Raw genomic sequence first — 27431 nt, 5'->3', positions numbered from 1 at the left:
GAGTCCTGACAAAAATTACCAAAACAAGTAATTAAGACAACATATTCTTCAGCGTTCTTGATTGTTGATAAAAGGTTTATTACTTTCATGATTAACTTCACCCAAATACCATACAGAGAACCATGCAATCCCCGACACACATAACCAAAGTTCTGTCTTGAGATTTCTCAGGAAAAGTTTAACTTACACTTTGTACCTCACTGAAAGCAGCTGTCTATGACACTCTTACAAGTTGCATGGAATCTTGTAGCTTACCAAATTGTAGTTGTGAAATTGTGCTATACATTTACATTTCCTCTTGTAGCTAAGCTCATTGCCCTTTTATAATAGTATTTTTAGAAACAGACTTTTTTTTCAGGATAGAAAGTTTACACATTATTACTGAAAAATCATTAGCATATATACAAATGTTTCCCAAGTCCTAGCATGATATACTGCGATGGTGAGCATTCTCTACACCAAACACTTCGCCGCAAAATGCCATCTATAACCAAGTACATTAATATAAAAACAAGCTGTTACATACATCTTATTCTTATCCATTACCTTCCCCTTCCCCCCAACCCAAGGAAAGCAGATTTCAAATTATAAAAAGAACAGTCCCAAATACAGCACTGATTTATAAAATATGTACATAGGGTACAATCCAGTTCAAATCAAGGACTTTTAAGACCTGCTGATTTCAATAGGGAAGTCAGAGATGTAACACTTCTCCCACTGTAATCATTTGAACTTAAAACACTCTTAACTGTCACTAAATTGTATCCATAATATTTATATTATGTGTTCTTAATATCTCTTAAATTAAGCACAGCTGAAAATCTTTGAATGTTATAATCTCTATTCATTCTTAAAAAAGACTGTATCCTTTGATTTTGTTACAGTAAGTGCTTTTACATCATCCAGTAGTCTTCTAGGTGTCACGATGTGAGTGGAACCTGGTAAAAAAAAAGATGTAATCTTGAAGGAACAGTCATCAACAACATTAGCTTATTAAACTTGTAACTGGAGAAGGGACAACCTGCATCCTCATTAGGGTGCTGGGTTTGGTAAAGAGGTTTAAACCTCTCTGTTCACCCCTGTGCTGTGTATTTCCTCCCTTTTTGCTGCCACTGCCAAAAACAATGTATTGGGGGTGTGATTTGGATTGGGAGGGGTACTTTGGGTCCCAGGGCTCAGGATTAGCAATCCATGAACTAAGTAATAACCTTGAGGCAACTTGTTAATTTCCTCCTAGATGCCATTAGTTTCACCAGTAATTCAGTATGTCAACAGTAGTACATATTACAGCCAAGTGGCCATAACAGTAAAACATTTGCTGGGAAATGTTAATCACACACATTTCCTACTTCAAAATGCTCCTTCCCCAGTTTTTCCTTTATTCTGAAAAAAAATAAAAGACCATCTGCATGCTATTACATGCATGTGATTATCACATGCATGTAATTAACATGTAGTTAGGCTCCTAAGACTATTTGAAGCTAACATGAGTTGCCAGTTGCTGTTATTTCAGATAGATAATTGCAAAATTTGATGCAACTTGATCGAGAAATGAACTACATGAGAATGCAAGGATAAAATGTAGGAGAGGATTCATGCTTTCTGATAATATGCAGACTAGATACAATTTAAAATAGCTTGATTCTTAGAGGAACCAAGAGGAAGATTCAAGAGAACCAATCCAGAAATAAGGACTTTAATCTTATGTAGAAGGGGTAGTAATGTTTAGAAATGTAAGTGGCAAAGTCAAATTGTAGAGAGAGCAGAAGGGGACTAAAATAAAGGACAGAAAAAGGAAGCAAAAAGAAATCCTGGTGCTCCTATCGCTTCAAAAGCCAAACAGTTTTTAGACAACAATCCTGTCTAAGCATAATTAGTCAGGCTTACCAATAATAACTTCACAAGACTTGTAGGCTTGAGAAACTTCATACGCGCAGCGCATCTCAGAATATGTAATGCCTCCAATGACAAACACAATTAGCCTTGATCCACTTTTCCGGTCGTCCAAGTAACTAGTTTTGGGTTTATTGCGAGCACTGTAAAACAGAGAGGAAAAAAAGAACATTTGGAAATTAAAGGGGGAACATGCACACAATTTTAAATTTGAATACCATTAAATCACTTACCTCACTGCTCCAGAACCATTCCATGGTGCAGGGCACTGGGAACAATAAGGCCAGTCTTTTGTGTCCAGTTTATTTTCTATAGCATCCTGGAATAAAATAGGTTCTTTAAACAAATTAAGCTGATACAAAGTATTTATTCTGAGTCTTAAAAATCCCCAGATTTTCTTTGACTAGAAAGCAGGCATGAAGCCAGCATATAGCAACAAACACTTCCTGGGTAAATGATGTAAACATGTTAACAAAAGAATGGAAGTTAAAGTTCCAAGGAACAAGCCACCTTTCTGAATGAAGAAACTGCCTTGTTATAAATAGCTTAAGTCCACACTTTAAACCATTGATTTCTTCTCCCACGGACTAACTGAAAATTGCTGAGGGCCTTGGAGGATACTTAATAATTTTTCTGCCTGCTGCAGCAATTTTAATTCCATATAAATTTCTGCATTTCTCTTTTTAATTACTCCCTATTCTCTGATGAACAGTATAAATGCTTAAGGCACACTAGGACTCTTTATTATTAAACTGTCTTTATAAATGTCTATTGTGCCCCATTTGAAAGTTACTTTCTGAGCAGGTCAAGATGAGCAGGAGAAAGTATGCAAGCATAATGAGTGCTCTCATCCTCAGCCCAATAGCACTTCCAATGGAAGGAGTGTGTCCATAGATGGAATAGATTTCCACTCTCTTTTATACCTCCTCCCAACTAGTTGCCTCCAAATCTGGATCCTATTTAGCAGATTTTTGGGGTGCATCAGGACTGCAGATGAGAGGAGAGAAAGATGAACTCCTGTTGTGCAAATGGAAGTCTGCTTGTACAAAGCTGGATTATACCTTTTGTATGAGACTGAAGCAATTGTGTTATACTGGTCTAAAAATTAGGAGTGTGAAACATCAGACTCAAAATATGCCGCTCTAGAAACCTGTATCACACCCTCAGGACTCTCCCCAAGTCATGCCTTCTCCCCAGAAGGTTGTACAGAACAGAATAGGGGCCCTGGGCTGAAGAAAGCTCTTCACCTCTGGATTAAATGTAGCACACAACTATATGTTTTGACCTATGTGGTCAATCCCCCAGAAAACTTATCAGGAGTAAAAGGTCTATATTAAATGCAACTAAAATAGGGATAACAACAGCACACAAGCAGAATTTCTTAAAAATATCCAATATTATGTGCATGACTAAAAGCAATTTTATTTAGAAGTTTTACCTCCATAATATCCTTAATAACAGGTGTCCATCTAGAAAGCTGAAATGTTTGTTCGGAGGAGCGATCCTTCCTCGATGATCTGCGCTGTTGTGATGCGGCCTAAAAAGCCAAAGATATTGAGCTTGATTGCTACTGAATGCTGTTAGGAGTAGTATCAGTAATGCATTTGTAACAGGTTATAAACCACTGAAAGAAATTAATATAATTCAAAGACAACATTTTGCAGTCTATTATACAGGGGTTTCAAAGAAAAGTAATTGGAGACAATAAAATATTTTTTTCGACAAGTGAAAACAGAAGTACATCTCCTAGTAAGTACATAATAAAATGAAAGTTTTAAAACTTAATGGAAGACAATTTTTATACAAAGGGACTTGTAAACATTGGTTGGCCATGAAATTGCATGCATGCATGCTTCACTACCAACCCTACCCCTCCCATATCCTTGGCATACAAGGGACACCCAGGAGAGGGGTGGAAGATCACTTTTGACATCATTAACTTAGTCTATATTTGCCACAAGTTACCCTGCTACAGGGTATGAGTTATACCACATGACTTCAGAGTAGCTTCCATACTTGCTCCTCTACTCAAACTGTACACAACTCATGAGTCAGCAAGTCATACAAAAACATGTCTGAGTGACAGCAGAGCTATCTAAAACATATGCTTCCAATTTTATCTCATCTCTTCTCAAGCACATGGCATATTTTGCACTTACAGCACAATAAATTCATGTTTACTTGGAAATAAGTCCTAATATGCACAGAGGGGTTTCCTCGAAAGTATGAGTATGTTTAGGATTGCAACGTTTGCTTTAAGAGGTCAGCACAAAGAAGTTGCAGTCAAGAGTTTCACATTCTTCCTATGAGGCTGGGCTTTAGTGTAATGATGTGAGATGCAAGCCAGTGAAATCCCTGGCTCAAGTCTCCCATAAGCTGCAAATTCATTACATGGTTTTATATGAACCATAATATCCTGCTTTATGCCCCACCCCTTACTTACAGGGTTGTTGTACAAATCAGAAAATCATCTGTGTGAAGCAATCTGAACTCCCCGAATAGACATTACGTATTAACAATACAATAAAAATAAGCAAGAGGTAACACAGAGTTGATAGGGAAAAAATGATGCATTTCTTACTGCGATGACGACAGGTACACCAAGATACTTCCAATTTTTTATCATGTCGCTATCATTTTCTATCTGTACGTTCTGGATCAGCTTGTCCAAGTTCTCTTGTGTAGTTCCTTTTTCCACATTTAAAAATAAATGTGACATTTTGAATTAGTAACTTTCTGAGATTTGTGTATTTATTTGTTATATTTATATACTGCCCATTTATATATTGCTCATTAACCAAGTGCCGTGTGCATTGAAGAAACTTAAAAAACAAACAAAAAACAAAATGGTTTAGAGTAAAATTCAATCACAGAATTTAAGTAAGCATTAATAAGTTTGAAACACTTTATGAAGTGCTACCCTAATACCTGTGTAGCACTGTTCTGAATAAGTTTGTACCACAGCAGGCCTGAAAAATCTCCATCTCACCAGCAATTCAATAATTACAGTCCAATACAGCTACCCCAGATATATTTTAAGATTAAAAAATCTATTCTTCAGGACTGGGCAGCTTTTTATCTATATAAACAAATGACAATTTACTTGGCTACATCTTCTCCAAAATAGTAATCTCAACAATAACTCTTGCATAACTGTCATTTATCTCAATAAGCCATGCTCTGGTGGCATGAGTGAATTGTGGCCACACATACACATGTGCATACACATGACATTTCATTACATTCATGTAGTTTGGTGTATGACATACTGAACTATGCTTTAAGACAGTAGATAGAAGATTTAGACCTTACCATTTGTGCTGAAGATATAGAGGAGGATGGCTCTTATCTTATCATAGCTATCGTGATTTTTATTTAGCAGTACTGGAAGAAGGACTCGCATCTGATCTTTCACTTTCTGTCCCTCTACATCTGTTCCAAGAGCCAAATCCTAAGTTACAAACAAGAGATATCCTCTCAAGTTCACAGCAATTATTTCAGCATACTTTTGTCTGTTGCCACAGATCCACATTTAGCCTTAAGCGGAAGTAGAATTTTGGAGGCATATCATATATGTTGTGTTTCCAGGTAACTATCCCTTCTCTCTCAAATACAATTATGACTGTACTAGATTGCTAGGAGTAATGCTGTAAGATGAAACCACACAGTACTAGCAGTAACGGAGCAAAACAATGTAAGTTCAGTTGTTCACCGATCCTGCAGTACATTACTCAAGGAAACGAGTTCACTTGATCCACTTTGTAAATTTATATCCTGTTGCATCCTCTCTGTTGCTGCTGCTCCCTCACCAGTATAGCACTGGGGCATAAGTCTTAGTTCTGGATTTTTAGAATTTGATAAAGTAACCATGACATAACTCTCGCTCTTCCCACTGTTGAACAAAAGTAGCTACTGAAACTAACCCTTAAAGGGCAATGAGAGACCACTATGATACTATCCTGGTAGCTTTTCTGGCCAGGAAAATAGGGCTATGGCAATACTATAGCCGTACATGCTGACACCCCACCCCACCCAGTTTTTTGCTAGTAGCTTTGCACTAGTATTCCAGAATTGCAAAGAACATTAGTTATTTTTTACTAAACAGATTTTAAAAAGGCTACTTTGGCCAGAAATGCTTTTAAAAGCCACCAAGATATAGAGTTCTCTCCTTAGGGGAATAGCCAATAGAATTTCTGTTACTATACTGTCCCCAGTAGTTTGTTCAGTCCAAATACCATTGTACTCTTGGATGATTCACATACCTGTTCAACTTTGCACAGCTTTTCTATGTTATTCTTAAATTTACTCATGCAATCTTCAGCTATATTAAGATGCACTACTTGCTGCAAAACAGAAGCAAAAATTTGCTTACTTTTACATTACATTATGACACAGCAACAGAAAACAAACAATTCATTAACAGGCAGTAAAGTTTAATGTGTCCAGTTTTATTTCTTAAAAACAATCCACAAAACATAAGCTTCACACTCTACAATATTTACATGAAGAAAAAGTTATAGCTATACAGTGGTGCCTCCCAAGACGAAATTAATTCGTTCTGCGAGTTTTGTCGTCTTGCTATTTTTTTCGTCTTGCGAAGCACGGTGTTGGGAAAGTTTTGGAAAAGCTTCAAAAATCACCAAAGTCTTTAAAAACCTCAAAAAAGGCTACCACACCGCGTTCTATGAGTTGCTCCTCGAAGTCAAGTCACAACTGTATTAACGGTGTTAAGAAAAAGGAAACAAACTTGCAAGACGTTTCCGTCTTGCGAAGCAAGCCCATAGGGAAAATCGTCTTGCGAAGCAGCTCAAAAAACGAAAAACCCTTTCGTCTAGCGAGTTTTTCGTCTTGCGAGGCATTCGTCTTGCAGGGCACCACTGTAATGAACATGAATATGTTACAGTTATAATTTTTAAGAATGCTAATTAAGACCAGCCTAATACTTTCTAAAGCTGCAATCGTAACACACATTTAAGTAGTATATCCCACTGAATTTAGAAAGAGTTGAACAAACATGCTTAAGATTGCCTGCACGCCAGGAAAATACAATACAAAGTAGATTTTGGCACATAGGGTACACAATTTAATATAATAATACATTTTAAAAATTAAGACAAATTCATGAGGCTTAGATCTATCAAAAGCAATTAGTTGTGAGATGTAAATGAAATCTTCATTTACAAACAATCGGGATGCCTCAAACATCAGAGACAGGGAGCTAACAACCTTTATGTTTTGCTTTTGAACCTGCTGAGGTATCTGAATAGCCAAATGACAATAGAATGCTGGACTAGATGTTCCTTGCTCTGATCCAACAAGGGATTTTTTGTTTATGGAACAATTTTATCCCTCTTTAGGTTGTTAGTATGCCAGTTAACTAACTATGCAAGTGGGATGGTGGGGATTACCTTGCTAACCCTGCTTCTCCTGCCCAGGTCTTTGCTCTGATCAAAGGGTGAACTTCTGAAGCAATGAGTCTTCTTGTACTCATGGAGGCTCCTCGTAAATTTAGAATAGTGCAAATGCTTCCTGCTTCAGAAATTTACACTCTAGCATGAGAGGGGCAGTCACAATGGTGACAGGGGCAGAGCTAATGCAATTATCTCCACCGCCACCCTATGTGTTTACTTAACTCCAATTGTACCAGTTAGATTACTTGTACCAGGAGCAGTTCACATGATGCTCTACAGATGATATTTGACTCCAACTGCCATCAAACTAAGCCAACTTCACTAATTATCAGAGATCATGGGAGTTGTAACCCACAACATCTGAAGAGCACCTAAGTCATGCTTATACACCAGCATAATTAGCCACAAACTAAGCCAAATCTAGGCTCATATCTAAAAAATGCACAGCATCCAAACATATAACAGTATTACATTTTGCTCACCTTAGTAATCTGTTTGCGAAAGTGGGGCATCTTCTTCATGAGCTGAGCCAGATTACTTAAAGATAGCTAGAAAATAATTCAAATTTCAGTTTCAAATATTTCACAATCAACATTTCTTTTAAATTGTGTTTGAGGACCGGGAAATGCATAGCCAGCTTCAAGAAGTCTACTAAGGCTGAAATCCTGTGTTTACTTACAAGGTAAAAAGTATCTGTCTGAAGTCATAGGGCCTTTCTTCTGTGTTTTTATTTATTGACTGATAACATTTATTCATCGCTCAAAAACTATTGTTATTTAGGATTGCACTGCAATATATAAGATTGCACTACAAATATATATATTTTAGTCTCCATTTTAGTAGAAGTACCAACAAAAGGCAATTCAAAAACACTTGAAAACAAACCCCAGTGGATTTGCATTCAGCTATTCTCACTTCCAAACCCATGTTTTTAGTATCAAGGTAGTTGCAGAAGACAAATTTAAAAACATTTAGTACCACTTTAAAGTAAATATTTATTTCTTACTTTTCCTTCTGTTGCCTTTCTCTTTGATGAAACTTCTTTCATAAGTTTTGGGATTTCCCTGGAAGAGTAGAAGAAAATGGCTTCTTAATATTTTTAAATTAAATTGAGAATATATACAAGTCTGAAATTCCCTTCCTAGAAAAGCTGGACGGGCTTCCTCTTTGTTCTCCTTCTGCCATCAGGTGAAGACTGTTTTGTTCTCACAGGATTTGGGGAACTCACTTTTTTTTTTAAAGGAAAGGACTTTTAATAATGCTGTGGTGTTTTTACAATCTGTTTTGTACCAGATGTGCTTTTATATTATTTTAATTCTATCACAGTTTCATTACTTTAACTATTCTAATTTATAAGCTTTTAGGTTTTTGTATTTTAGCTGTGTTGTTTTACTTAGTGTAAGCTGCCTTCAGTCCTGGTTTGGGGAAAAGGTGGGAATAATAATAATAATAATAATAATAATAATAACAACTGCTTAAAGGCTTCAAAATCAATGATAAAATGGTTTCAGGTATGTCTACACAGTGGTAGTAAGCAAGTTTATTTAGTAGAAATTCAACAAGAACAGCAAAAAAATGTAGATTTAGTCCTCAGAAATAAGTGGACTATTCTGTGTATGAGGAACATTCCCAAGGTGCCTCACAAGTCCCCGAGTGGTCAATATGGTGACTCACTCAACTACTCCAGAGTTAAATACAGGCTTCCACCTTCTACTGACTTAACAAGAGATGGCAGTACTCTCCCTTTATATTCCTTGGCTGTGGCCTATTGTTTGCCTAGAGCAGGGGTGGTGGGAACCTAAGATCTGAGGGCCACATCTAGGCCTCTTTATCTGGCCCTCCGGACTATTACTAGACCCCTCCCCAGGTCATACCACTCACCCTGCTTCACACCTCCTTGAATGCTTTTCATAGAATCATAGAACTGTAGAGCTGGAAGGGACCTATAGGGTCATCTATTCCAACCCCCTGCAATGCAGGAATTGCAACACACAGTCTCTGTTGCAGAAGCGGGACTGCTTCCACTAGCATGCCAGGCTAGTTGAATACAACCTGACGGGCCAGATTCAGCTAAGTCCTACTCAGAGTAGACCCACTAAATTGATGAACCAAACTTAGTTGCACCATTAACTTTAATGGGCCTACCATGAGTAGGACTAGTACTGAATACCACCGATACACACATAGTTTTAAGTAGCTATCAAGTAATGTTATGTAAAACAGCAAAATATGTTCAATCGTACGCACTCCAACACATCCGCAATATGCCTGTGTCGGATTTTCACCCAGAGGTCATCATCTTCTTCCAGAATAGCTTCCCTTTCTTTTCCACTTGCACCTTCCGTCTTATACCTAAACAAAGAAAAAAAAGCAAATTATTAGTTGTAATATATAAACAGATGAATACATGGAACAGTTTTTTGCACATATGTTTTGTAGTTAAAGAAAAGGATTTCAAAACTCTTGTTTTGAATACATCAAGAGTCCTAATTACAACATACAAAAGCAATAGTTGCGCTTTTTAGGATATAAAAAGCTGAAATACTAAGCTAAGGAAGCCTAGGAATTATTCCTAGGAATAAGTCCCTCTAAAGTGAGAGCTACTTATTTCCTAAGAAACATGCAAACAATATGCTGAAAGGGTAATAATATTTTGTAATGTAATGTAATGTATAAAAGATCATCAACCGAGACACAAAATGGCCTACTCCAAAATGTATTATCTGTTTACATAGGTCATTACATTAATCTCCTCCTTCAGTTCACAGAACAGTTCCTCTTACCCCAATGTGCAGCGAACAATCTCTCACTTTAAATTGGGGAAATAATTCAAATCCAACTATTGATTTCACATACAATCACAAAGCAGATTCTTATATGGGAATTATTTAATGTACAGGTATCTGTACTAACATGCCTAGTATTGTATTCTTCTAACTGTTAACCAGATTCCTAAGAACTGGGGGAATGCCACAGAGTTTACTACTGCTATGTCACGAAACACCGTTGATATGTATAGGAACTCACATAAAAACTGATTCAACCAGAAGGCAGTAGAAATACAAGAAAGGAAAAAATGGAAAGTTAGTTAAGACCATATTATTGAAAAAGAGTTAGTAGCTATTATACAAATATAAGTCTCTCTTGAATGCATTAGTTATTCCTAAAGTAGATGTAGAAGATGGTGAAAAGCTGAAATCTTGCTGTGGAAGTTTGCATTTGAACTACAGCTGATTGTTAGCTATTTACTGTGGAACTTAAGGGCTGTATACTTTAACTAACATGTCTGAAAGTGTGGGATAACACTCTTTGTATTAACACAAATCCAGAAAGTGGCTTCACATTAGTATCTTAATAGCAATAAGCAGGACTTGATAAAAAATAATTATGTTGTCTGTTGTGAATATTAGATTGGCACTTCAGGTATGGACTCAGGACAAAGGAAGTGTGCCTCTGTCTGTCTATCTATGCGTGCACACACATATGCAGGCTTTCTCTGCTGACATGAGTAAAGCCACAAAAGTGTGGTATGATACATGGAGCTGTGGAGTCACATGGTATTGTTTGGCAGAGGGACAGATCAATGCTTTAAAATTTTGAGTAGCACTAAAGTTACTGAAGTGATTTAGCCTGCAGCATGATGCTATGGATCTGTGTTCATTGGGGCTTACTTACGACATTTAGGATTTGGTAAAAATAATTCCTGACCGGATAAAAAACTAACAATTTCTACTACCATATCTACCAAAGTACTGTCTACACTGACTATCAGTAGTTTTCCAGGGTTTCAAATAGAGGGTACTCCCAGCCCCATCCTGGAGATGTCCAGGATTGAACCAGAGACCTTCTTTTTACAAAGGAGATGCTCTACCACTGAGCTTCAGCCCTACAAGGTTGTTCACTGCCCAAATCAAATCAATAGACTACACACTTCCATGAGACTCTCTGCAGACCACTTAAATAGAGGAAGTTGTCACCACTTACAATATACTCAATTTCTCCTTCCCTTTTTTGTTGAACTAAAGGTGGACTGTTCTGGAAGCTCTGCTTATGCCATGTTGATAGTCAAGATAACCCCATTCTTAATTGGTACAGTGGTGCCCCGCAAGACGAATGCCTCGCAAGACGAAAAACTCGCTAGACGAAAGGGTTTTGCGTTTTTTGAGTCGTTCCGCAAGACGAATTTCCCTATGGGCTTGCTTCGCAAGACGAAACGTCTTGCGAGTTCTTGCGAGTTTGTTTCCTTTTTCTTAAAGTCGCTAAGCCGTTAATAGCCGCTAAGCCGCTAATAGCAGCTAAGCCGCTAATAGCCGTGCTTCGCAAGACGAAAAAACCGCAAGACGAAGAGACTCGCGGAACGGATTAATTTCGTCTTGCGAGGCACCACTGTAGTGGCTGAAGCAATGACCTCATGTGTGTGTGTATTCATACGCTTTGAAGTGCACTAATTGGCTAGCTTTGATAGTATTCTTATCTGCGGGTTGGAGATATTGGGCTCTGAGCCCAGAAAGGGGCAACATCGGTCATGCTTTGGGTATCAGCCACCTGTATTCCCATGTGACGTATGCTGCTTTACCATATAAAGAATGTATACACTTTAGGCTGGGTGCGCGCAGTCCATCATCTGCTTGCCTGGTGGTGTCTGTCTCTCGTGCGAAATGCAAGAACTGTCAGGCTACTTTTTGCTGTTAAGTCTAAACCCTTCTTAATAAAGACAGTGAAACTGTCTTTAGCATCCTTTTTTGGCATTCCTGTGTCCCACAATTCTCAGGAGTCCTCCTCTGGCTCTGCAATGTGTAACACCTTTAAGCAAGGAACTTCAAAGGCAGTCCTTCTAGGGAATGTTCCATTTCAGCCAACATGGGATAACAAATATAGGGCAGAATATATTCTTACATTCTTACATTGCAGGAGTTTATGAACTTGTGTGAGTATATTTAAAAATTGAGATGAAATTATACTTGCTTGTATGTGTCATTTTCAATTGGTAGCAGATCATAAGCCATTGCTTGAAAAGTGAGTTCATGGAGCACAGTCGACACAGGGTCAAAGCCACGATCAATTATTAACAGCTGGGAGTGGGTTTTCCCCTAAAAATCAGAGAGCATCACTTTTTTTAAAAGATACAACAAGCAAAACAGAGAGTGCTGTACAACCTAAAAAGATTTACTCTATCTTTTTAAAAAGAGGACACACTAGGAAATTAACGCTACACAAAAACTAACAGGGGAAAAAGTCTAAAGTTTATTCTCATATAATTAAAACAATAACCATATTCCCAATATATTCCAAGATTTTCCTGATACTCTATACTCCTATACTCCTTTATTTCATGGGGAAGCCATTTAGGTTCCTTCAAGGAATCAGCAGTGAAGAAATGGAATGTCAGACCCCTCTGCCCTCAAGAGATTTTATTGAAAGTAACATGTTGGACTTTACATGGAATAAGTTTTGTGTATAGGTTTGTGGCTTGCTTCTCCTTTTGTGTTGTGGTTTAAAAACCTTGTTCAATTCCATCCCCTTGTAAATGGAAGAGCATTATTAGCTCTTTTCCTGCATTTACAGCATTCATTCTTCCCAGCTACATTCCAAGGCTCTCCTATCCCCAGCCTCCTAGAGAAAACTAAATATTCACTCTACCTTTACTTGACTTCGTTGATCAGTTTCATAGTAGTTTTCAAGCTTTTTCTCAACTAATTGCGCAAGTTTGCTGGCGTTATCCAAAGGCTTGCTGAAAAGAGAGGAAAATATATTTTTGCTGACATTTATGAGGACACTGATATCTGAAATAAGTGATTGTGAGCTAGTTGAGTTCATTTGCTTTATTAGAATTTGAAGTGATCATTTGCTACGGAGTATTTCATACAAACGAAGCTGCCTTTTTTCAAGTCGGACCATTGGTCTGTCCAGCTCAGCACTGTCTATACTCAGGTGGTAGCAGCTCTCTATAGTTTCAGATAGGAAGGAGTCCTTTCTGCACAGCAGTTCACACAGATACCAGGATTGGAACATGGGGTCTTCTTTCTGCAGGCAAAGCATGTGCTCTATCACTAAGCTATGACTCTTCCCTACAGTTCTTTATTCTGAATGCGTTGAGTTCAGTATGGGGTGGAGCTCACTAGCATGGGAAACACCAACCATCACAAGCTTCATTAGATTTATACATTTCTCCCCTCCTCCACTCTCTGAGTTGGAATTTGGAAGTGTTAAGGAACTATACTGAACTAGGTACCTGCAGGTGGCGCTGTGGGTTAAACCACAGAGCCTAGGACTTGCCAATCAGAAGGTCGGCGGTTCGAATCCCCGTGACAGGGTGAGCTCCCGTTGCTCGGTCCCTGCTCCTGCCCACCTAGCAGTTCGAAGGCACGTCAAAGTGCAAGTAGATAAATAGGTACCGCTCCGGCGGGAAGGTAAACGGCGTTTCCGTGTGCTGCTCTGGTTCACCAGAAGCGGCTTAGTCATGCTGGCCACATGACCCGGAAGCTGTATGCCAGCTCCCTCGGCCAATAAAGCGAGATGAGCACCGCAACCCCAGAGTCGGGCACGACTGGACCTAATGGTCAGGGGTCCCTTTACCTTTACCTTTAGGTACCTGCCGAAGACCTGGTTATGTATACCAAAGCTCTTTTGAATAGTCTCACACACACCAATGTTCCTTCTGGTGTGCAACCCTGCTTGTCTCCTTCTCTCCACCCAATCCTTTCCCAACGAGCACGAAGTCCTTTTAATACAGAATATTTGACTCCTCAGTATATATTCATAGATTTGTTCCCCACATGCAGGGGAACTGCATTGCCTCCTAACATTTCAGAATGGGCAATGTTGACTTTCCAAACTGTTCAAAGCGTAGAATCTATTTCGATCAAACCAACAGAACACTTGGAATATAGTATTTCCAGTTGTACCTTCTGTATCTTACACCAGGATTTTCCTCTAGAGTGGCACATAATGTAACAATTTGTTCAGCCATTTGCTCCATTACGTTGTCATTTGTCTTCTCCATGATGGGGCTGTAGCAGCGATAGAAAGCATTTGGGACATCAAGGGTAAATACCTAAAGTAAAGAAATGGTTCCAAATAGACTGTTTTAGGAACCAGAATGTAACAGCAATATCAGCAGAAGATTGAAACTATGATTTTATTAAATTGCAAGCGCAATAAATATCTAGTATAACACAGATTAATGATACCTTCCCCCACCCCACATCTCTTCTCCTTGGTCCTCTTGAAGAAATATGTTCCTTGTTCTCACTCACCATTCCTCTACCACATTGGTCTACTTTCTCCTCTTACTTAAAGGCATTACTGTACAACCTTTTTGCTATCTACACAGATGATGGAACCTGAAGTGGTCAGAACCAAGTTCAATAGTTCAATATGACTGGGCAATGTAATGTCAAAATAACCTTCGCGAAAAAGAAGTCTAAAACCTAAAAAATTTAGGTTTTAAAAATCTCAGCAGGTGACCAAAAACCTAATGTCTAAATAACTATACTTTGATTTCACTTTTTCCCATTTGTAGAGTTTTCTGTCAACATCTAATGATTTTTATAATTTATGGAATATGTTCCAACCACTGAAAACCCCATCTGGTTTCTAAAGATTTAGGAGAAAATGCCTATATACTTTAAATTTTCTGTCTGCGGCTATGATGGCTGGCAATGTTATGTAAGAGGAGTTGAAATATTGTGTTAAAATATTAACATCATTTTTGACAATATTCAAAATATGCAGCTTTCTAGTTATTTTTGACAGGGTTATTTTTATTTAACTACTATATAATTTAACAAGCAAGACTCCACATAATAAGCATTAGTTACTTAAAAGGTTAAAAGAGGATTAGACAAATCCATGGAAAACATGGAAAAGTTAAGTTCAGTAACTTAAGCTTACCTGTGATTCATAAGGGAAAAAGTTAATATTTATTTCTTTGCACCGTCTTATAGCCTTTGAACAAGATGACTTCATTTTATTGAAAAGTTTGTCATCACAAACTAGGAGGAGAGAAAGGTTTTTCAGCTGTCATATTATTTCATCTTTAAAACTTCTTTTATGCAACAGGCAGTGTGTAAGTATGTCTTACCAATAATTTTTAAATACACCAAGAATCTACTGAAAAGTATTAGTTTTTTTTCTTCATGTGGGTATTCTGAGTCATCCACAATGGTCTGATTAGGAAGAACACTAAACCATAATTTAGTGTTACAAGAAGCTCCTCCTCCTCCAGCGCAACCACAGAATTCAGAAGTTCTTAATTCAATATTTTATTAGCCACCATTTACAGTGTCATCTGAACCAGGACAAACTGTAGTTAAACTTAATTACGATTAATGAAAGTGAACCAACTCTAAACCATGGTTTATGCAGTTAGCTTGTTTCCAGAGATTACAGTTAAGGTTTCAGGCAATTTGCCAAACTAAAGCAGGAGTGAATAACCCTGCAGGCTAAGCTGGGGCAGATGGGAGTCTGAGTCCGTCACCTGGAAGGTCACAGGTTAGACATCCCCAGGCTAGCCAAACCAAAGCAGCCTGCTCTTTGCAGCTGTGCTGGAGGAGGAAATGAGTAGTAGTGAGAAGAGGTAGTAAGCATGTGAGCCCAGAGGCGAGCTGGGTTAATTCTCATAATACCAAACCACGGGAGCTAAACCAGGTCAAAATATCTTGCCTATAGTGGCAAACTATTTTTAAGCACCAAAACAGAAGCCAGTCTTCAGACTAAATTATCTGTGGAAGGTCACCTAACCCTCTAGTGTTCACCGGGGGTGTGGGGGTGTGGGTGTGTAAGTAAAGGAGCAAGGGGGGAGACTGAAGGAAAAAGCACAGAAAAGTATGGTTCTACTACTGCACGTCCCTTGCACTAACAGGAACATTGCATACCACCCACTGCTCTGAACCTTTTTGTTATCCTAATCTGAACGGAGAAGACCTTTTCAGTGGGCATGTCCTCATTTTGTTGTTATTTCCCAAAACTGCTAACCAAGGCAACTGTTTTCACATTTAGGTAAATTATTAAAAGGTTTTTTTCTAGAGCAGCCATTTCTGGCAGATGGGAGAATGGAAGAGTATGATTATAAATGGTATCCTAGTTTTTACTTTGTTTTAACTGTTTATACACCAAACCTATATTGCTTTAGGATTGTCTGTGCAGGGCTGTTTTAATGGATGACTGCTGTTTGTTGTGATTATATTGTTTCATATTATAAGCTGTTCTGGCGGCACTAAGGAACCAAGTTGGCAGGAAGAAATCCCAAAGACAAAATACTTAAGGCAGCACTTGGAAGAAACTACACTATACAGAATAATGTGGGGAAATACGTAATACTCTTGTCAGAATATTGTAGGTTTTTTAGTCATAACCAATCCCCTCACACCTGAAATATACAAAAGGCTCAACGGTCATTATCCTGCCTGCTCCCATGGCTACAATAAAAAAATCAATGAATTTGCTACAATCAGTGAATACTTACAGTCAGTAAAGTAGACATATGCTGCTTTGTACTTGCTGGATGATTTACTGACGAAGTCATTTATAAGCCCATCTACAGACTGAACAATTAAGACAGTACATTCTAATTTATTTCAACTCTTACAAATAGGATCCAAGGCATTGTGGATTATCTATACTAAAAGATATCTCAACTTGCTTAAGTCTATATTTTTGTGATTATCAACTGTTTTTAGGAAATAAATTTGACTACTACAAATACCAATATCAACTGCTATTTAAGCGCTCTGAAAAAGCTTTAAATATTCTGTGTTTCTAAGCCGAAGCACAATTTCCATAATTGAGGAACACTGTATATTTCCTTTTAAAGAAAGTGCTAAAACAAAGTCAAGTCAAAATCTGGGGGGAGGGGGAGAGAAACTGCTTTAATTTGCATAGAGAAAATTATTGGCAAACAAAACTTGTATTTATTTTATTAATATACAGATTTATAGGAAGTGTATTAAATGGACAGCAAATCATAAACAACATACAAAGTGTATTTGCAAGATGCAGAAAAGACTGTATTTGAAATGTATGACTCTAGTTTTTTTCAAACAAGCTATAATCAAACTGTGATTATGATCCTGACTTGTTAACAAACTACAGTGTAAATCAGGCTTTCCCAAACTTTAGTTCACTGACCCCTTGATGAGCTTATAGTTAAGAAACCCCAACCCACATTCTTAGGAATGTAAATGAAATAGTCAAGAAATATCAAAATATAAACAACACTTATTAATTATTCATCACCATTACTAGGAACCAAAGTGGAAAAAATAAGGAAGCAAAATAAGTGAATTTAATAGCAATTTATCTTATCAAATGAGATGGGTGGGCCTGATGGGCTTTAACAAAGTTTATGAATATTGGGCTGTTGGTTTGCGAGTCTGAATCTTAAGTCACCACGTTCTGCTGTATTGTTAAATACATCTTTTAAAATACAATGATTCTTCTTAACACGGGAGCTGCACTCCGTACATTCCCATGCCCTTTACTTCTGAGGCTCATCGTTCCCAAATAATTTTGTCGCACTATACAGTGGTACCTCGCAAGACGAATGCCTCGCAAGACGAATGCCTCGCAAGACGAAAGAGTTTTTTGTTTTTTGAGTTGCTTCGCAAGACGAATTTCCCTATGGGCTTGCTTCGCAAGACGAAAACGTCTTGCAAGTTTGTTTCCTTTTGGATTTTCAATGCATTCCTATGGGAAACCGTGCTTCGCAAGACGAAAAATTCGCAAGACGAAAAAACTCGCAGAACGAATTAATTTCGTCTCGCGAGGCACCACTGTACCTCATAAACTTCTTTTCCACCCCAGATGCTTGTTGACCCCCAAGCTCTTTATTCTCTGTAACGCAGCACAAGCATGCTTGTGCTTTTCTGGATCTAACCCCATTGACAAAAAGAGAATTACATGAAGTATAGCCCTTTCAAATAAAATTCTGATCTGCAATGACCACTGTTCCTCGGCAACTCTTTACTACTACTACACATTTCAATGAAGTAGTAACCTATGAACATTTTATCACATGGTACTTTTTTAAAATTTTATTCACAAGAAGATTAAGTCAAACTGACCAACAGGCTTAAAAAACAACAACTAACCTTTGCTGTAGGTGTGATGAGATAAATGGCTTTCATGTTAGGGACTGGCTCGCGGTTTTTATAAACATTCTCCACAACTACAACATAAGATTTTTTTAAAAAAAAACCTTCAGTATTTTATACATCTACATTTGCAAAAAAAATAAAAAGTACATGATGGATCTCAGATTTGGTAAAACTCCATTTTCATGCTGGTTCCCACTTTTCCTAATAATAATTCCAAGCCAACCCAAAACTTACAATCAAAAGTAATAATTATATTAAATTAACAAAGCATGAAAAGAGCAAGATAAAACATATTATATAAGTCCTGCACTTGATCAACAATGTGAGAGGTGGCAATGGGGGGCATAGGGGAAATCTAGGAAACTCCCACCCAACTCCCTACCTCCAACAGGGAGCACTACTGAATTCAGGCTCCCTCCCCTTGGAGCCCCTTCCATTCTTAGAGGGGCGAATCTGGATCCAACCCAATAATTTTAAAAGAAGAACTTTAAAAGAAAAACTGCAGGTTGCAAGTACTTCCTTTTCTCTCATAGGGGAATGCTTCTAAGATGAAAGAAGCAAACAAATTGCCGAGCCACGTGAGTGTTGTAATTAGGGTTTTCCATTTATCCTTTGGCAAAGACCAAAATGACCACAAGTCAAACCCAAACAGGCCTGAAATCAGTGATATGTTAATAAATTCAGGCATCAGTTAGCAAACTTAGTTTACAAAATAAGCACAGTATCGCAAACTGCATGTAGTCTCACCACCTACAGGTGTTAAATAGATTTACATAATGATTCTAATCAATCACTATTATGTAAACAGATTTTTAAATGTTAGTTTTATCATGGTAGTTTTTCAGGCACTTCCAACTTTACACCATAACTACTTTGTATCTGAGCTTTAGGATAGCTGCAGCAAGGAAAAATAAATTTATTTAGTTCCTTTAAATATGGCTGTTTATAGACTATAAAATTTAACAGCAAAATCCATTTTGGAAGTTATCACTTCCCACCACGCCTTCATTAACCATGACTTTCCTTCTGCCCCCACTGTCAAATGTTTCAGAAAGCCGTAATATACTAGGAGCTACTGCCTCAGGTCGCTTCGCTGTCTCTCCATTCTGCCTTCAAAGTCTCGCTTTGTCCCCCCACAAGGCAACATGCAGGAAGGGCCAGTCAAGAAGCTCCCCCATCTCCAATTAGAGCAGCCTTGCTTGCTCTTCCCTGCTGCCTACCAACAGGGCGGACAGCTTGCCCAAAACCAATGGCCATGCAAGCTGTGGAGGAACAGGCAGGACAGGCTGGGGCAGCTCCCCAGCAACCTTCCTGCTTTGCTGCTGCGTTCTTCCTCCTCAGCCTCTGATGCTGCTAAGTATGAAACGGGCATTGTTTGGTGTGAAGGTGTACAGCAGCAGAAGAGCAGACAGTTGCTGGGGAACTGCCCCAGTCTGTCCTGCCGGTTCCTCTCTGTGTTTTTGTCATCATGCCACCTAGTGGCAGCCATGAAAACTGCAGGATGACAATCCAACAACTACGGTATATTATAGCAGTAAGTCATTCTGTAATTAGCCATTCCCCTACCCACTGTTGTAGTTTGGAATACAAGCAGATTAACATTACGCCACCCCAAGCCACAGAACCTTTAGCCCACATTCTCAGAGCACGACAAAAAACAACAACAACAACACAGAAAGATTAGAGAATGAGAAAATAAACACGAAGTTAAAAACAAGAATCAAGAGAAAAAGCTTGTAACTGGTGTTCTTGGGATTCCTCCCACCCACCCAGGGCATGTTCCCTGGTTACCTTCTGTCACTACCTACTGATCTGAAGAGCAGTAGGACTCTCCCTTTATAGTCTTGTTCAAGTATGTCTTAAACAGGCACACAGTATGAGATACATCCCTAGAAATTCACCCATATCTGAACACAGTAATATATTTAAGTAAGGAAGGTAATCCAGTGCAAGTAGGCATTTAATACAGAATACTCACAGTTCTAATATCCTATCTAATATGACTAACTTTCCTCATTAGCTATGTTAACTCATTCAGCTCAAATTCTCCCTTTCTCTGTCTCACACACACCTTTCAACTGTCATTTTGCAACAGACACATTCAAACTCCACCTGACATTCCATTCAACACCCCTCCTGACAATTCTTCCATTCATTCTTCTGTTACAACCAAATACCAAAAGGATAAGAAACTCAATGAAGACAAAGTTAAGAGATGGAAGTAACAAATCCAGCAGCAGAATGAGTAACAGAAAGAAGTGAGATGAAATTCATGACTTTTTTGTTTAATAAGTTTCCACTGTATGTCCTGTGCAAATGCTGACAAAACAAGTTTCCCCATATGCCAGAATCACAGAACTCTGTTTAAAAGGTACTTACCAGTGATCCCTTCTGCTAATAAGTCTGTCATTTTACCACATGATGACAGAAGCTTTGTGGTGAAGTCATCTAGAAGAATTATCTGTATAAAAAATGTTGAAGTAGTGCTTTAGAAAATTATATCCAATTGTAAGCTTCTTTCTTGAAATTGGTTTTGATGCCTGGTTTTAAGACGAGAGCTTAATGATAAATCAAAATCGTTGTACCTACTAAAGTATTCACTTATAAAGTATATAATACTCCTCATTTCAGGTCCCAAGAACCCCTAGGAGCTTCCAAACATTAAATATAATATAAATCCTATAAACAACGTGGCAGTATTAAAATAAACCATCACAAAAAAGAACACAATTATGTATTTTACAACAGCTTGATTTTTAATATTAATTTGCCTCAAAGTACTTCCTAAGTAACTAGATTTTCATTGCTTGCTGAAAGGTGAACAATAATTAACCGACATGGGTGTCTCCTGGAAAAAAGGTTCACAATTGTGGCACCACAACCTGAAAGGTGCTGCCTCTCATGCCCACTCACCTCACTTCTGAAAACAGAGGAACATGGAGCAGGGTGTCAGATACTGATCTGAGTGCCTATGTGGGAGCAGGCAATCCATTCAATATCCAAGTCCCTTACTGTTCCTGAGTTTTAAGAGTTAAACCAGGCCAGGACGATTCCACAGTCAATGTAGATGTAATGATATCAACACAAGAAGCCCCAGCTAGAAGTCTGCTCACTGCCTTTTGTGACAACTCTAGTTTTTGAAGTTATCTTTTCCAAGGCAGTCCCTGTAATAATATATTGTTATCCTTCATAAACCCCATGGGATATAAATAAAATATATAATGTTATCTGCATCAAGTCCACATAATGTGAAGTGAAGGAAAAAAGAGATGACACAATCAAAAAATTGCACTAGAAATGGAACCAGTGTTAGAAACTGAGCTATGAAAGCTAGGAGCTAAATGGCACCTTAAACCTAGGTTATGGGCACAACAATGGAATGTCTAGGCATGCTTTTTTATAACAAGAATACAAAGCTGCAAATGAATAAACTGCAGCTAAAATATTATGTTCATTTTTCACAGGGTCTAGTCCTGCCCCTGCTCACCTCCCTAATATTCTGAAGATGGTCTCTTCTCCAGTCTTCAGAGAATAGCTGGAAGTGGGGAGGCAGAAAAGGTCCTCCTTTTCTTCCACACTCCAGTTTTAATCTGAAATCTTAGGCACAATACTGCGCCCAGAGCTCAGAAACTCCACATGGTAATGAAATTCCCTGTCACAAAATGTGCCTAGAACAATGGGAGTTTTGAGCACTGAATGGAACCACTGTGCTTACCAGTCTCCGTCCTCTCTTCTGCCACAAAATGAAGATGCTTGACATATACAACTAGACATTAAGGCACATTAAGGTATGGTGATCACATACTAAGGACACTGCAATACAGGCCTAATGAACTAATATATTTATGCCAAGGACTGCCAATATGGGCATACATGCACCCAGAGAGCTTCCCTGGCATCCACACGGCTTTTTGCTGTATCTGAAGAGCGTTACATATCTTAGACAAGTGATTTGTTCCTTTGGTTAAGAAAATTTTAGTTTACAAAATAAGACTAAAATATTAGATATGTTCTTCTTGAATGGTGAAAATATTTGAAGAAGTTATACTAAGAGTGTTATGCTGAGATATGAATGGGCATTTTGCTTGTTCACAGAGCTCCCTATGTAACATTGGAAAATAAAATCCAGGAACTCGTCAATTAACCATAATTTCCTGTTACATCTACAGCAGGAACTAGGCTTGCAGGCATCAGAGCATTAAATGCATTGTTTGAACCTGGCTTGTTCCAAAGGTGGTTCAGACAAAACAGGAAACTATTGTTAATTAGAGGTTTTAAGCCAGTTTGTGCAAAGGGAAGAGGCACCACGAGCAAGCACAAGGCTCGCTTATATCTTGTCTTAATAAATAGAAATATGATTATCTGATTTTTCAAAATAGTGTAGATGCATATCTTTGCAGCATTTCAGTAGTTCCCATTTATTTAAATACTATGTTATTGAGCAGTATATCCACATTTTCCTTTGACCCTGGATTGTGGGGATACACTGAAGCCCAGTGCAAACTTTTAAGTAGTCAAGGTCTTAGGTTCCAAGAAGTGCTTGGGACACAGCTCCTCTGAAATCCAAGAGCCACGCATTTAAGCAAACATGTACAAATTTAAAACCTGAATGAAACTGTTTTAAGTATTATTGCTTCCTTAAAAGAACTTATGGAATTGTGATACGGCTATTAGATATGTAACCTTTCCAAAGGCCACCATTACTTGACTAGGAGATGCCTAGTCAAGTACGTTGTGTAAATGGTGGATGAACTACTATACAGTATTTGATAGAGGCAATTAAAAAAGATTAAACTTACCTTCCATTCCTCTTCTTTCCTACAGTCATCAAATACTGCTGCTTTTAGCTCTGAAAAAGAAATCCAGCAGTTAAAATAGCAGCACTGTAACAATGTGAAGTAATCTAGCTCTGTAAGGAAAAAGCCTGACAGTTCAAACAACTAATTTCATTTCAACAAAAAACTGACATTTTTATACAATGTGTTTGCTAATGGCACAAGCTGAAAAGAACATGGCAGCAAAACATTAAAATGAAGTATGTAGAGTAACATTTCAGAACCAGAAATATAAACAACTCCTTAGATGTCTCCTAACTGCAAAGGATGTGGCACATGACTATTTTCCTCTCTGCACATCTGAACTTAAAAAAAGCAAACTGAAACCCACACACTCATCAGGAAGTTCTCCACCTGCAAGACTGCTTCTGTCTCTAATGTATCTATATTTGCAAATTTTGTTTATTTTTAAAGTATTAATATGGTTACTACTGCTGCAAGTGCAATACTAAACCAAGGGTGTGATTTTTTAATAGAAAAAAGACATGAGAAATGGTACTTAAACTGGTGATAGAGTTGTGTAATTTATTTTTTTTAATGTGTTATACGGTGGTACCTCGGATTACATACGCTTCAGGTTACAGACTCCACTAACCCAGAAATAGTGCTTCAGGTTAAGAACTTTTGCTTCAGGATGAGAACAGAAATTGTGCTCCGGCGGCGTGGCAGCAGCAGGAGGCCCCATTAGCTAAAGTGGTGCTTCAGGTTAAGAACAGTTTCAGGCTAAGAATGGACCTCCGGAACAAATTAAGTACTTAACCTGAGGTACCACTATACTAGTACGTACAGCAAAGACAGCTCATTCAATGTGTTAGGTATTTTTCATAAAATAAGTGACTGCTTTCTAATGCCAACAGCCCACAACAGCATGTTCACTCTTCTCTGCTGCAGATGTGCTTCCTGCTCTATTATTCAATAATTTTCTTGAGTCATTCTCAAGGCCCAATTTTTTAGTTGAATGTGGAGTCTGAATTTTCATACCAAAGAAAGCCTTAATAAAGACTATCACCTCCTCTTCCCCGCGGCATTTATAGACAATTATGCATTGTGGGAAAATTCAACTACCTACAGTATTTTATTCAACAAGAACACCAATAGGAAGTTGGTGAAGACAAGTCAGGACTATTATCTTAAGGTTCCTAGCCATACAACCATATGCATGTCCACTAAGGAATATGTTCCACTGAATTCAATGGGAATTAATCCCAAGTAATTGTGTACAGGATTGTATCCTTAGTCTGTCCAGCTACAACAGTATTGCATTCTAGCCCAGAGGCTCAGCACCATCTGCTTCCATCTCCCAATTGCAGCACTTTTGCAAGATTTGTTTAGCTTTTACACTAACCCAGCGCTTTTCACTAAACCTGAATACCAGCCACCACCACCACCCCCACAAAACCAATCCCCCAGTCTTCCTAGTGACACAAAGCTGGAGAGGGGGTTGAAGCAAACTTTCATCCCTCTCTAAGAGTCAGTATGTGTGTCTTGTCTAACACTAACTTCCATACCAATACACAGTGGAGCAATATAGGACAGGGAAGAAGTAAACAGGAGGAAATAAATTCAGAGTGAGTAGAAAAAAACTGCTTCTTCCTCCCAACATGCATACAGTGGTACCTTGGGTTAAGAACTTAATTCGTTCTGGAGGTCCGTTCTTAACCTGAAACTGTTCTTAACCTGAAGCACCACTTTAGCTAATGGGGTCTCCCACTGCTGCCACACCACTGCTGCGCAATTTCTGTTATCATCCTGAAGCAAAGTTCTTAACCCGAGGTACTATTTCTGGGTTAGCGGAGTCTGTAACCCGAAGCGTCTATAACCCAAGGTACCACTGTATTACACTTCTTTAAGAGTTTTTATTGTATTTTTATTGTATTATATTTATGAATAATAGTAACCATATAAGGCAGGTATGAGTCTGTTCCCTGCCACTTTAAACAGTGCTGAAAGCTACTGCATTTTTGTACGAAAACTCTTCTTCAAGGATTCTTACTCCAGAAACCCTCTGACTCAGAGCTATTATTAACAATGATTCAAAGGTTTTATCTCCAACAGGAACCTATAGCCTCTTTTAATCACAAATACTTTTTGTAAATCAAAGAGTAATGACTTCCTTAAAGTCTAAACTTGTTTCAAAGTTTGCAATGTGTGAAGCATTTTTAAATTATTTTTATTACTTTTTCAGCTATACAGTCTGTAATCAATCACAGAACATTTAAATAAAACTCTTTAAAAACACTGTATGAAGTACAGTGGCTTCATGTTCACAATCAGCTTATGTTACACCTTGTATTATGATGCCACACAACCAGTAACAACTGCCATTTCCATATCACTTACTGTACAAGATCTACATTTTTCAAGGTCCCTAGTCAAAGATGAATGCACTCTTCAAATAACCACAATCATTCTGTTTCAGAGAACTCTGTATTCTAATGTAACGAAACAATGATGTATTTGGTCACTGAAAAGCTTTTGATGGTGGGTCACAGAAAACATCCGGCCCCTTATGCCCCCAAACATCTGCTCCATTTATTTTTAAACACATGCAGAGACAGAAAGAGGAATATTAAATCACAACAGAAGTAAAATTAGGAAACAAATGTGGCAACAGAAAACAACGGTTACAATCATCTTGAGGCCATTATGAGTTGAAAGGTCCAAAGGTAAGTCATAACACAAACTGCCATTGTGCTTGCTTTTTCTTGAAAGGAAAAAAAAACTAAGTTTCAAAAAAATGATATATATGAGCCCCATATTGTACAAAGCTAAGAAACTATATATATTGAAACCAATGGGCTGTCCCTCTGGTTGCAAATTATACCACCTCTTTTTCTTCACCCATTCTGGGACTGACAACTGCTACCTGCATCCTACAAAACACAGTGCTTGAAGGGATTTTCAGCACTTGCACAGCACCCCGAACAACAAAAATGCCTTATAGTCTTCATATCGCATCACTCAGCCCTTCAAAAGCCCCGATTCCATTTTAATTTTAAACATTTCCTTAAATCTGAAGATCTCTTAAAAGGGAATCCTATTTTTAGTCTCAACCATGATGTGAGGCAAATTATGGCGAGTAAATTATATCCAGTAAGCACAGGTCCAAAACCCAACACTCAATCCATTCACACTGCCTCCCAGGTGTTACCGACCAGGACTAGAAATGTGGCCCCAACAACGTACCTTCCCAGCCCCACCCTCTCCTCATCCTTCTGCAAGTGGGGGGGGGGGATTATGGACGGCTGGCCTTTAAACTGGGGCGCAGGATAAAAAACATACATTCAGCCACAATAACCTTGGGCTATTTTGCCACCTAACTTACTCCTCATGGTTCATTTCTTTAAAACACATATATAGACAGACAGACAGGACTAGAAATCCTTTCATGCCCAACGAAATGAAAATCCATGTAAGGAAGGGGGCTAGAAATCCTTTCATGCCCAACGAAATGAAAATCCATGTAAGGCAGGAGGCTGGAAATCCTTACATGCAACCCAACGAAATGAAAATCCACCGTAGGGCGACACCTGCTCGCGTGCGAAAGAGGAAAGTCGTCTTTCCCCGCTCCTTAAAACGCCGCCCGGTATACAGAAACGTAGCAAGTGAAGCATTTCCAGGCGTGCAGATAAAAAGAGTGGGAGAGAACTGCTTCACCTCATTTTTCTTGCACGTCAGGATGCCGTTACGGGCACAGGTCAGGATCGGGAGTTGCCTCGCTGCCCTCCAGACACACAAGCCGACCAACGCCGCCACCCTCGAGTCTTGCACGACCCACGCACCCACCCGCCAGCCTCCCCTCCGTTTTCCCGTGACAGCGGGGGGAGAAAGAGAGAGGAGGCCTCCCTCACAGCCGCTGCCGGGCAAGAGAGGAGCGGGCTGGTTCTGCCTCTACGCCCTACCCCGGCGGGAGAAAAAGAACGCGGGGCGTGAAAGAGAGATGTGGCAACAGCACCCGGCACTCACTTTGCCACACCAGGCTCTTCAGCCCCCGGTCCCCGCTCGCAGCCGGCGCCATCTTGCCTCTTCCCCTGGCCCCGCGACGCGACGGGGAGGGGGGGGGGAAATGCCGCACTGTGAGGGAGAAGGCAAGCGCCGCTGTCCTTCGGTGCGGTGCCCCGCCCACTTCAGCAAAGCCACGCCCCTAGCCTTGCAGGTCCGCCGCCGCCTTTCCGCTGAGCTTGCGTGCTGGGCGT

The 27431-nt window shown here is 38.9% G+C and overlaps 2 protein-coding genes and 1 long non-coding RNA gene across 7 annotated transcripts in view; 2 read left to right on the top strand and 1 right to left on the bottom strand.

Annotated features, from left to right (window-relative positions):
- Window positions 1-54: 54 nt before the first annotated feature.
- On the bottom strand, window positions 55-27352 carry STXBP3 (syntaxin binding protein 3). 4 transcript variants are annotated; one of them, XM_081009693.1, is made up of 19 exons: window positions 27202-27352; window positions 23200-23249; window positions 20780-20861; window positions 18395-18471; window positions 16771-16849; window positions 15198-15298; window positions 14210-14358; window positions 12945-13035; window positions 12270-12394; window positions 9552-9656; window positions 8311-8368; window positions 7787-7852; window positions 6156-6236; window positions 5206-5344; window positions 4475-4581; window positions 3332-3430; window positions 2127-2212; window positions 1888-2036; window positions 55-938 (listed from the first exon to the last, which is right to left on the bottom strand). In XM_081009693.1, exons 1-19 carry the CDS (start codon window positions 27251-27253, stop codon window positions 841-843), a joined length of 1794 nt encoding a protein of 597 aa, XP_080865819.1. In that variant the 5' UTR covers window positions 27254-27352; the 3' UTR covers window positions 55-840. The 4 variants fall into 4 exon arrangements, with proteins under 4 accessions (XP_080865819.1, XP_080865821.1, XP_080865818.1 ...); XM_081009695.1 differs by lacking the exons at window positions 20780-20861; window positions 23200-23249; window positions 27202-27352 and adding an exon at window positions 20379-20460; XM_081009692.1 differs by lacking the exons at window positions 20780-20861; window positions 23200-23249; window positions 27202-27352 and adding an exon at window positions 19625-19787.
- The window catches only part of LOC308479234, a 42238-nt gene continuing 24954 nt past the window's right edge, over window positions 10148-27431 (top strand). The window contains exon 1 of the long non-coding RNA XR_013987564.1: window positions 10148-11684. This is a non-coding gene — a long non-coding RNA (uncharacterized lncRNA). The remainder of the gene's footprint in view (window positions 11685-27431) is intronic.
- The window catches only part of FNDC7 (fibronectin type III domain containing 7), a 32541-nt gene continuing 24954 nt past the window's right edge, over window positions 19845-27431 (top strand). For both annotated transcript variants that reach the window (XM_081009688.1, XM_081009685.1), the window contains exon 1: window positions 19845-19934. In XM_081009688.1, coding sequence (XP_080865814.1) covers window positions 19869-19934 — 66 coding nt within the window. In that variant the 5' untranslated portion in view covers window positions 19845-19868. The remainder of the gene's footprint in view (window positions 19935-27431) is intronic.

This window comes from Podarcis pityusensis (genome assembly GCF_964106645.2).
Source record: "Podarcis pityusensis genome assembly, chromosome: 6".
Classification (NCBI taxonomy): Eukaryota; Metazoa; Chordata; class Lepidosauria; order Squamata; family Lacertidae; genus Podarcis; species Podarcis pityusensis.
Note: the sequence above shows the minus strand (reverse complement) of the source record. Positions and strands in the feature narration are given on the sequence as shown.